General features: G+C 36.7%; 1 protein-coding gene across 1 annotated transcript in view; it reads left to right on the top strand.

Annotated features, from left to right (window-relative positions):
- Nucleotides 1-11,057, top strand: part of ARID4B (AT-rich interaction domain 4B) — an 86,638-nt gene extending 75,581 nt beyond the window's left edge. Inside the window, exons 21-24 of the mRNA XM_015816922.2 lie at nucleotides 3,918-4,028; nucleotides 4,523-4,738; nucleotides 6,619-6,765; nucleotides 9,302-11,057. Of these exons, the coding sequence (XP_015672408.2) occupies nucleotides 3,918-4,028; nucleotides 4,523-4,738; nucleotides 6,619-6,765; nucleotides 9,302-9,432 (605 nt within the window). The 3' untranslated portion in view covers nucleotides 9,433-11,057. The remainder of the gene's footprint in view (nucleotides 1-3,917; nucleotides 4,029-4,522; nucleotides 4,739-6,618; nucleotides 6,766-9,301) is intronic.
- The last annotated feature ends 1,235 nt before the right edge of the window (nucleotides 11,058-12,292 follow it).

The raw sequence follows: 12,292 nt of genomic DNA, 5'->3' as shown, positions 1-12,292 counted from the left end.
GGGATCACCCGGATCTCTGGGGGTAGTTCGTTCCAGAGGGTGGGGGCTCCCACCGAGAAGGCCCTCCCCCTGGGGGTCGCCAGCCGGCACTGTCTGGCTGACGGCACCCTGAGGAGACCCTCTCTGTGGGAGCGTACCGGCCGATGGGAGGTAACCTGCGGCAGAAGGCGGTCTCGGAGATATCCAGGTCCGATGCCATAATTGCCTTTATTATCTAATAAATAATCTAAGTAAAATAAATCAGAATGCCATAGGGATTTAGAAAGGAGAGGGGTAATAATTACACAGAACTGACAGTGTAACAAAACATAGGCTGCAATTTCTATCACACCTGCACTATCGGGACTCCATCCTGTAGCAAATGGAATTTTCCTATATTTCTCTTCCAATACGGTACTGCTGTGAGGAGAGCATTAAAATGGATCAGGGGTAAAGTTCTTCTGAATTTTGAAAGTGATTTTGTTCAAGTAATTGACTGATTTAAAATTTAGAACCTGGTTGTTAATAAACGCATCATGGGGACAAGCACATAGTCCAGTTGACCTTCTATATCTAAAATCCTGTGTTTCAAAATTAAGTTACCGTGCTGTAACCCCAAAGGCAAAAGAGCATCCCAGAAAAAGAGATTATAATTTTTCCAGGAAGAATCAAAATCATCTGCTATAATTAAAGTGGCCAATCCACCTGAGCCATGTAACAATTTCAACCAAACATTAAAGATAACCCAAAGCTTCTAAATTACTTCTGCTTCTCAATGAACCAGTATATTTGGGACATAGCAAGGGACAAGAAAAACATTTCTTGAGAATTTAGGTTTAACTTTCTCTAATATTGCCTCCTGCTGCAGAGTTCTAATTGAACCCCATACAATAGCTGGGGCATAACTTAACAGCAACTGGATAAACTGTGCAACTCAGTTAAAATGGAAAGCTTGTATAGTTGAGGATGATTTCTGTGTTCTTTGGGATACATAGTCCTGCTGGGCATTTCAGGCTCCAGAGGCTTAGAAAGCCAGCCCTAAGTATTTTAAAAAATTGACTTGTTCGATGATGTGTTCTCCTGTTTGCCAATTTTGTAACTTGGATATTCAACTCTTAAGACTTAGAATAGTTTATAGCACATCATCTTACAGGTCTTACGAGATTCAAAGGCAAAACTACCTATAGTCAGCATATAAAAGGCAATTGACATGTTATTGTCCATCTTAGGATGGAAAACCTGGTTGCTTAAAATAGCTAAGTAGTGGGAGGTAACACAGTAGCCCTACTTTCTCTGTTTTTTTCACTGCTATTTCTTTGGTTAGCTGTCCTTGCGCATTACATCGTGACTTTTACTTGTGTTCTCATACATGTTAAATATTAATAGGAACAGATACTTATCAATTGTGGAATCATTAAATTTGCATCACAATTTGGTCCTGAATATTGAATTGAATCCAAGCTTAAGTCCGTGAAAGCCACAAATAGAGATGAACCACATTTCAAAGAATACCTTTTCCCAAGTGCTGAGCACTATAGCGTAAGCTAATGTAAACCTGCCTGCCCTGAATCTTGCCTGTTCGTCTCTCAGGATCAATTCATATCCAATCAATCTAGGAATTTAATTTGCAGGTGCTTAGTTTGCATTTTACTGATTTGGCAGCCGTTAAGCAAGTACCATGGTCATAAGTGCTAACCCATACTTCTGAATGGGCAGTTTTTTCTGGAAACTGGCAAAAAATGTCACAGATCATGATCATGGGATGCCATAACTAGTTGTAAAGATGAGCAGGTTGCCAAGCGCTTGAAATGTGATCATGTGCCCGGGGGGGGGGGGTGCTTTATGGATCATCATAATTTCAAACGGTTGTTATGTGAGTAAGTTAGTAGTAAGTAAGGACTATATCAGACTTACAATCAATCTGAGAAGACTGATAGCACCTGGGCATGCTTTGTTACAAAAACAGCAGGATAATAAAATAATTCTATCAAATGTTGTTAAATATGATCAAATTTGTTGGCAAGTGTAAACTTAAATGGTGTAGCGTTCAGCAACACTACTTAATTACCAACCAGTGATGGGTTACTACCAGTCTAGTAATATATTTGCCAATATCACTGCTGTCAGATTCAGTTTAAAAAGCAGTTTTGTATGAAGCAAAATTTTATAAAGCAGAATCCTCTAAAATTCCCAGTCTTGTTATTGGATTGTTGCAATAACGGCAATATTATTATCTGATCTGGAGATCAACTATGCAGTTTGGTCACAAGCTGATCGTCAATCCCAGTTTTTGCACTGAAGTTTCCAGCCTGTATAATATATATTGATGGAAACCTACTTAATAAGCCGTCCAAGTATAATTTTATTTTACTTCACACAGTTTTGATTTGAACTCGAATAAGTAAGGGATGAATGAATATATTAACAATAAATGACTCTTGAAGAATTTAAATAATGCAGGGCATTACATTCTTTCACATTGCTATGACATATTATTGTAGGGATTGCAAACTAGTAATTTGGTTCTGTGAAGAAGTGGAAATTAACAAACAAGACAAATGCAAAGCTCCCCCTGTCCCACTCCAAACTCTTGCTTCCAATAATAATACTTCTATTCCTCCAAGCACAATGCTCCCACATGCCATGTTTCTTGTGACAAAACTACATCATAATTGGAGATACAAACTAGGATCTTTTCTTCTGACTTTCCAGCCTGCATAGTTCCAAGGATAGGGCATATGAGCTAGATAAATATTGTTTGGCTTGCCTGGAGGGGAGGTGATTTCAGAGATGTGTCTGGGGGGAATCTTAAAATCTGGTGAAAGCCCCTGTCCTAACAAGGTCTATATTCTGAGACAGCCCACAGCAGTTCAGAGAGTAACCTTTGGTGAAGGTGAGATAATGGAAGAGATGGAAGTAGAAATGAGAGTGAACTTGAAAGCGAAACAGAGAGCTATTCTACTGCTTCTGTAATTTGCATCCCTAGCCTGGAATCATTATCTTCCTAAAAATATGAAGAATTGCTGTGACGTGATTCTATTCCTTCCTTTCAAATGGTGTAATTTGAGGATAGTTGCTGTTTGAAAGGGGAAATATTATAAGGAGTTCCTTACAGCTCCATTCTGTCAGATATGAAGCAGGATACTATTAATATACTAATAATCCCCAAATTTATAATTCTATAACGTCATCAAATAATAATTTGGTTCTCCTGAATGCGCACTGCAGTCAATAATAGGTCCAGTGAAGGATAATAAATTGAAATTGAATCCAGGCAAGATGGAGGTGCTCATTGTGAGGAGGGAGGTGCTCATTGTGAGGGGTCACAGTTCCAAGTTGGTAGATCTTCCTGTAATGAATGAAGTCATGTTGTCTCAGATAGAGAAAACAGTTTGGAGTGTGTGTGTGTGTGTGTGTGTCCCAATCTTTCTCTGGAGGAGGCAATGGCCAGGAGCGCCTTTATCCACCTCAGCTGATATGTCAGAATAAAATACCATGCAATTAGTTCATATGCTGGTTACATTCAAGCCTGATTAGTGTATTAATTTCTATGTAGGCCTGCCTTTATGTCTAGTGCAGAATCTTCAGTTGACAAAAGTTACTTGGGGTTCATAATCACTTCCTATTTAGTATGAATAAGAAAATTTTAACTATGAATTTTTGAAAATTCTGTTTTCTCTTTCTTTTAAAATGTTACTACACGGTTTCCTGATTATCATTTTTAAAAATTAAATTAATACATTTTAAGATGTTTTTATGTTAAGCTGCAGCCATTTTGAAGACAGTTGCACTGTTTTGTTTTTGTTTTATCTGTTTCCAACTAGATTGTAAAAGGTTATCACTGCAAAATAGTAAGATAGTAGCAAAATGATATAGATGATCAAAATCAAAATGTGTTTCTGATATATTGCATGTAAAATATCTTTTTTATGTTAAAGCTTGTACAGGCCAGAAAAGACTTAAAGATAGCCAGGGTGGTGGTCCCTCGAAAAAGCAGAAAAGAAGTCATAAATCATCTGTGGTGAACAACAAAAAAAAGAACAAAAGTAGTAAGTATGGCAAATTGATGGAGTGTAAAACTTGGTCTTAAAACTTCTGAATAGATCATGAGCTAAATCCAAACCTTCTGGAATCAGGAGAAACAAAAGTTTCATACCTTATATTTATATTGGCAGAATAGAGAGGAAGGAATTTTTGCTGATTCCTTTTCTCTGCAGCCCTCTCTGATCTCCCCCAAAGCTTTGAAGATCCTTTAAAAGTACTTCCCCTTCCTCTTTCAGCCTGCCAAAACATTCTAAATTGAACCCCGCTTAAAGATTGCTTCCACCCTTAGGAAACTGTGCAGTGCCCCCCAAGTGAGTCATATTCTTACTTCTCTCTAAAAAAAAATGCAAGTTTTTAATTTGTCTATGAAAATATTCCATTATATATTTTATTGGAGGATAAGAAGACAATGCTTTTTGTGACTGCATATAAGTGTTTGAAGTGCTGAAATGTTTATCAATCTAAGCCTATAAAATTCATTTGTTGTCTCTTTTTTCAGCAAACAGTAGTGATAGTGAAGAACTTTCTGCTGGAGAAAGTATTACCAAATCGCAGCCAGCAAAATCAGTTTCTACAGGGGTGAAATCTCAGCATACAAAAGCTCCAGCTAGAACGCAGTCTCCTGGAAAATGTGGGAAAAATGGAGAAAAAGATTCTGATCTCAAAGAACAGAACAGTCGTTTGCCAAAACTTTACAAATGGAGTTTCCAATTATGTAAGTAAAGAGTTTGCTTCTCCTGAATTCTGGAAGTGTACCAAGTGCTTTGAATTCAAATCTGCTGAATTCCCAAGAATGGACATAACCTTTCATTTCTATATGAAGCAGTAAAATACAGTCGGTAAACTATATGAAAAAGCATTATTATGCAAAGCGTAATTGTAAGAAGTAATAAAACCTCAATTAAAGGGGGGAGGAGATTAAAGGAAATCTAATTACACTTAATTTATACCTACACTGTTCACTATACCTCTTCATAAGAAGTTGGTATTCTTGAAAACTATTGTTTCTATCACATCCATACGTGGCTTCCTATGTTTCTTTTGTTCCTTAAACATTCTTTTTCTCTTTCTTTGGGAATCTCATCAATTTCATCAATTTTCTGTCTTTCCCATTCTGTCAACCCATTCACCCTTCATTCAAATATTTATTTTGCAATTCAATAACTATTTTTTCTGTTTGACCCAAACACCTCAGTGTTTGTCTTTTATACTGATAACTCATTTTTTTATTAAATTCCTTGTTTTACTACATACATTTAAGTACTGTTTCTACTGCAATCATTTCTCCTGATGTAATAACTCTTATTTCCATATAATATACATAGCCATTTTGTTTTTGATAAATATTCCATTTTTGACAACAGTCCATATAGTTTCCATTACCAGCATTGGTATGTCTTAAAATTTCCCAAGAAAATTTTCCCATCCTGTTTTACCAGGGTCCACAGATCCATCTATTTGCTCTTATTTTTCACTATTTATATGTAATGTGATCGTTCACTCCATTTTCCTTATAAAACACAGCTGACTTGGTCTTCATTACAGATAGTCCTTGAATGACGACTATAATTGAGCCCAGAATGACATTCATAAATCATTATAGTCATAGGTTGAGGCACCCACGTGACTGGAAGGAGTTTTGTTAAGTCATTTGAATGGATGTTTTGCCACAAACTGGCAAAAATACTTATGACTCATGGTCACGTGTCTGTGGAAATGCTGTGATGGTTTATAAAGCTGACTTGCCTGACATGTAGTCACATGACCAGGAAGTGGCATGACCATTTATAATGGCCAGCAGTTCTTGACTGAGAGTAAAACACCTGGTCTATGGCCATCATAGCTTTGGATGGCTGTAAAACAGCTAGTGGTTAAGCAAAGAGTACCCCTGTACATTAACATTCAGATCCATTCTCTTCATTGCATCATGCAGCCTTCTTAGCTTTCATATAACCATAGAATTCTCGCACAACATTCCTATTCCCAAACCTAATCCTAACCCCAAGCATTAATTAAACATTTATCCATAAGTAATTAAACAACCAAAAGGATTTTGCATATTTTTAGCTTATTCTCCACTCCATATTGAATTTTTTTTTACTAAATATCCCATTTATTATTACACTGGCTTTATTTCCATCACGTTTATTGATTCATCAAGGAGCTTTCAACTACATATTTATGGGGAAAAATATTCATTATCACACCCTTTCCTGCTCTTTTTTTCCAAGACTTATTTTTGTTCACCGAAACAGTTCAGTCACAAGATGTGTAATTGTTAATTATTGTTAATTAATTGACATATAAATATCGTAATTACTCTAATGCATAAATAACTAGTTCTGAGGGATTGAACAAACATAAGTTATAAAAATTGGTCTCTGCTGACTAATGGGAATAATGTTATAAATATGGGCAACGGTTGTCTATTCATTTTGTCAAGTATTGCTTTCTCCAAAGGGGCTGAGGGACTGGCATAGATTGGATTCCATTGTTGAGAGATGCTAAATGTAACATTGTGTACACATTGCTTTCACTAAATAAAAATGAATTGGAATTTTGATGTGGGTTAATAAAAGTTGCTTTATTTGCCAGCTGACTTAGAAAATATGACCAGTGCAGAACGCATTGCAATCCTTCAAGAAAAACTTCAGGAAATCAGGAAACACTACATGTCTTTAAAATCTGAAGTGGCTTCCATTGATAGAAGAAGAAAGCGTTTGAAGAAAAAAGAGCGGGAAAGTAAGTGATTAGGCCTAAATATGTCTTTTTTTACTGGGATGAAATGGAGTTCCTAAACTTAGAATGTCACCCTGAGTTGTCTTTTAAAATATTAGGTCTTACTCTGCAACTGTTAGGGTTACATTTAATGACTTTGAATTTAAATTTCTTGTTTGAAAGAAGAAAATGTTTTTGGAAGAAAAGTTTTTCATAACAGTCTTTGTTATTCCATATATGGGTTTTCAGATCTATAAAATTTTTAAGGACATTTTAAAGTTCTAGAATCTAGAATAAAGATCAACGCCTCTCCTTTATCTCACCTATTATTTTCAAGCTTAAAGTCTGCAAATACAATATGTTAAATGGATTTTTAAAAATTCATCTAGGGAGAGACACAATAAAAGAAAGATCCACAATGAAATGAAGGTCCACAAACGGTGGACTTAAATTTTAATCTAGTTAGTATTGGGGGGGAGGGGGGATACAAGTGAGTTTGGAAGAGTTATTTCTTCTTCTTGTGCCATATCCGTTATCGGACATTGGGGATCATGTTGGCAATCCTGTTTTTATCAGCAGCTGCACGAAAAAATGCTGCTGAGTTTTGTCCAAACCAGTCCTTTAGATTTTGAAGCCATGATCTTCTTCTTCTGCCTGGACCTCATTTGCCTTCAATCTTTCCCTGGAGGATTAAATGGAGTATGCCGTATTTTTCTGGTTGTCACATCACATGTCCGAAATATTCTTTAACTTTCGTTTTTTAATTGTTTTGATGATTTCCCTTGGCTTTCCCAGGCGGCTTATTACCTCCTCATTTATTTAATTGCAGTTATTTAATTACAATTATTTAGTCATCAACATCCATTTCTAGAGGTGTGAGTGGGAAAAATTAGCCAACTTTTTTGCCTCATGCATAGACTTTAAAAAAAATGGAGCTACTATAGGCAGGGTTCAGACTAATATTTTAACTATGTAAATACCAGCAACTAATTTTCAGCTACTTATAATATCCACAAACGGTCACATTTTAGTATTTATCTTTATATTTCTGATGATTACTTCTGGCATATGTAAGAAAAAGTTACAGTTACACAGTAATAACACAAACTACCTTAATTCTTTGAGCTAAGTGCCGGTTGTTTAGAACTGAGCCAATTTCTTTCTGTGTATCCCAACTCTGTAAATTTTTTTAAATACGGCATAGCCTTAATATTATTCTGTATATTCACTGATAACAATGGTGAACATATACACTTGAAGAATATTCAATTCTGAAAGCAAGCGAGAACATATATAGGTTTCGGAGGCATATTTTGTATGTATGTGAGCATTATCTGAACAAAGGATCTGCCTGATGCTGCCATTTTAAATTCAGAAAAAGTACTCTGATAATTAAGTCATGACTGATTTACTGCTTATAAGTTGGAAGTGTGCTTATAATGGGACTGTAAATTATCTGGGATTCTTCAAAAATATAAAGTAAGCAACTTGGTTATCCCACATATGGTTTTTTCCCCCCTCAAATAAAAAATATAGCACTATGAGATTTTAGTGAATTCCCATAGATCCATTATAAGATCCATTATTATTAAGGGTGCAGTCTTCCCTTTACTTAATTCAATTCAGAGTAAGAGTTTCCATAATTGTGCATAACTACAGGTAGTCCTCAACTTACAATGGTTCATTTCATGACCATTCAAAGTTACAATGGCGCTGAAAAAAGTGACTTATGACCACTTTGCACACTTACAACCTTTGCAGCATCCCCCTGATCATCATCATGTGATCAAAGTTCAGATGCTTGGCAACTGACTCATACTTATGACCCTTGCTGTGTCCCAAGGTCATGTTGCAACCTTTTGACAAGCAAAATCAATGGGGAAGCCAGATTCACTCAACCACCTTACTAACTTATCAACTGTGGTGATTCACTTAACATCTGCGGCAAGAAAGGTCGTAAAATGGGACAAAATTCACTTAGCAAACGTTGCGCTTAACGACAGAAATTTTGGGCTCAACTATGGTCATAAGTCGAGGACTACCTATATCCTTAAGTTAGTTTTTGGGACTACAAGTGTTTAGCAACTAGACCAGTGGTTCTCAACCTTTTTAATGCCGTGACCTCAACCGGTCGTAAGTCGAGGACTAAACCGGTCGTAAGTCGAGGACTAAACCGGTCGTAAGTCGAGGACTACCCAACCGGTCGTAAGTCGAGGACTTTCCCTGCCTGCATGCGTGGTTCCGCCCCCTGCGCCGGCCGAGGCGTAGCTGGCAAGCGGCAGAGACGGAGCAGGCCGACCACCAGCTGGCCCAGCCCAAGGGAGGTAAGGCACCCACCGGAAAAGGGGGAAAAAATGGCGGACAAAAAAATGGCGGACAGCCTTGCTTGGCGACCCCCATGAAATGGTCGATCGACCCCAAATGGGGTCCCGACCCACAGGTTGAGAACCACTGAACTAGACTTTTCTAAAATGTACATCTGTATATGCCCCATATTCTTATTTTAGTTTCAGTAGCAAACATTCAGATGGGATAATTTATTTCTTTACTATCGTTGCAGGTGCTGCTACCACATCCTCCTCCTCTTCCTCACCTTCCTCCAGTACCATTACGGCAGCAGTTATGTTAAGTTTAGCAGACCCACCCGTGTCCAATTCATCACAGAACGGAATGTCAGTCGAGTGCAGGTGACAGCAAGACTTGCCGAAGCACTTTGCACTTAAAGGCTGCTGAGAGCCACTTTTTATACTGCACAGTGGCACAAAATTCAGACAAGCACTATTTTGTATTTAAAAAAAATCTTGACAAGCTAACTTTGCACTTAAGTGCACTTTTATGAAGAAAAAGTACAACAGACTGCTTTTCCTCAAGCAATAATTGTTTCCAACTTGTCTGGGAATTGTATGTTGAATGAATTGAAGGCCTTCCACTGTGGCAAATGGAAGTTGTTCACTGCCAGTAGAATCAGTGTGGTAAGCATGCAGTTGTTGGGTAGGCCAAATCAAAACATTAAAGTGGCTTACTGTTCACGTATTCCCTGGTATTTTGTTAAAGCTGGAACATTTGATATTTTTCCATTCTTTAGGAAAAATGAACCTATTTTCATTTTTACAAGATAATTGTTTTTTAACTGTTGCCTTAATGGTGACTGTAACTGTACAAGTCAAGCACAGGTAATTCAGTTCCAAACCTGCCGTTAACAGGATGTTTCTCATCAGATTGACAACCAAATATAAGGGTTCTGCTTAAAAGGCTGACTAAATGTTTACAGGTTTGAATTAGGCAAAATAGGTTATCGTGGGTTTTTGATAGCCCACGAATTGGAATGAAACTACTGTACTTTGCCATTTTTCTATGAATCAGTATTTTTTTTAATTTTGATAAAATACATTGTGAAAAAAGGAAGAAAACGGCTAACAAACTGTATTAAATCTTAATGTACAAAGATTGTATTTAGCCAGTTTAAAGTGTATATTTATTCATAATGAATTATAACACTTATATTTTTGTGTTTTCTTGTAAAAGTTTCTTTTCAGTTTAAAGCAACAAATATTTCATTAGTAATGCTTATTTTATTATGAGCTGCAATTGAGAGAGGTCTTCAAGAAGGAGTAAAGGGTGTTAATATTAAGTCCTTGTTGAGAAGAACATTGCCACAAAGGGATAGTTGTTTATAATATAAATAGCTAACTGAGTGGTTGAAATGAAATTTTTGTTTTAATTGCCTTGTAAAAAATCCAAAATCAATTCAGCTGTTTTCACTTCTATGACTTTTATGTTGTTATCGAACCCATGCCCTCTCGTTTGGCACTTGTATTTAATTACACAACTTTGTAAGACATTTGTATATTGCGGGAGTGTTCATTCGAGCTATTTAATACCTGGCACTGTTAATACACAGTACTTTACTGTACAGATTGTTTTACTGTTTTAATTGTAGTTCTGTGTACTTCTTTTGGCTGGGCTTATGGGGGCTGGCATGTTTTTTTTTTTTTCTTTTTCTGGCAATACAACATGTAAGAATTTCAAACATTCTGTTTGTAGATGCTAGAGTGTCCGAATCTTTACATTTGACTTTTCTAAGAAAAGCATTTTCAGTCTTAGTAGTGTGTGCTTTAAAGGTAACTGATTTTATTGAAAATGGTTTCAAACGCTTCATATGTACAGGACTGTAAAAATTGTTGACAAACATTGAAGGAAAGGCATATAAAGAAAAGCTATAAAATATATATTAGGTTCTGCAGACAATGGAATTATGTAATATATTGTACAAATGTAAGCAAAGGCCTCTGAAATAAAATGCCATAGTTTGTGAATACTGGATTCTGTTTCTAACAGTTTAATTAAGACATTTCAGCATATCCGGCAGCTTCGGCTGTAAATCCAGTGTTGTTCATTTGTTGGTCATAATAACATTTGTTATTGGGGCAACATAAATGTTTCTTTTGACCAAATTTAAAATTCAGTTAGGTTTCAGGCCTAAATTTTCTTTCCTATCTCCATAAATTATTAGGAGTTCCTAATAATCAAAAGTGCCTAAAGGGGAATGTGTAAACATTGATCAGTGAACAAGGTAACAAGAGCCCAAGCCCTTAGTAGGCTGTAAACCTTTCAAACTCCCTCATACCTGCAGAGATTTCTGTCATCTTGATTTGGGTAAGCACCTTTAAATATTCCCTCCCATTCTTCTTAAGAGAGGAACTTGCAGCTATATAAAAAGAAAAAAACCTAATAATCCACAATTGATCTGCTAATTAGAAATTAGTATCAAGACTGCTCTAAATTGTGCAGAGGTTGTGCTGGTTCTCATGACATACAAAATAAGAAAAAAGAGCAGACTGTTGTAGTTACCTATTTTGTTAGCTCTTTTGTCCAAAGAAAGGTTTGGGATTCTTGTGGAGCAAATAGCAATAACATTAGACCAGACATGTCAAACTTGTGACGTCACATGACGTCACGCAACGTATCAGGATGGTTTTGCCATTGCCGGCAATGGGGTAGGCGCGGCTTCCGGATGATGCGTCCGGCCCATGGGCCGGCAGTTTGACACCCCTATATTAGACTTACCGTATATACCACTTCATGGTGCTTTACAGCACTCTCCAAGTGGTTTATTGCCCCCAACAATCTGAGTTCTCATTTTACCGACCTCGAAAGGATCTGAGTCAAACTTGAGCCGGTCAGAATCAAACTGCCGAACTGCTGGCAGCCGGCAGTCAGCAGAAGTAGCCTGCAGTACTACATTCTAACTACTGCGCCATCACGACTCATAAATGTCTCAAATAAGATGCAGTATATTTGTATTTTTATTCTTTTAGCTTTCCTTCTGAGAGGAACAAAGCAATGATTTGGATAATATGTTAAACAATCCACAGATAGAGCTACCTATAATTTAAAATTAATGTTGTTTACTTGCAGATGAAGCAAACATATGTTTTAAGCAGCATGCACCAGGACATTGCTTGTTCATCAGTAAATCATAATGGGATTCTCTCACTGAGTCTTTTCCAAACAATTTGGAAGAGATCTGTTACTTTTTCAAATTTGTTCA

Source organism: Protobothrops mucrosquamatus, unplaced genomic scaffold (genome assembly GCF_001527695.2).
Source record: "Protobothrops mucrosquamatus isolate PMUCROS unplaced genomic scaffold, P.Mucros_1.0 scaffold527, whole genome shotgun sequence".
NCBI classification, from domain to species: Eukaryota; Metazoa; Chordata; class Lepidosauria; order Squamata; family Viperidae; genus Protobothrops; species Protobothrops mucrosquamatus.
This window is presented reverse-complemented; position numbering and strand designations above follow the sequence as displayed.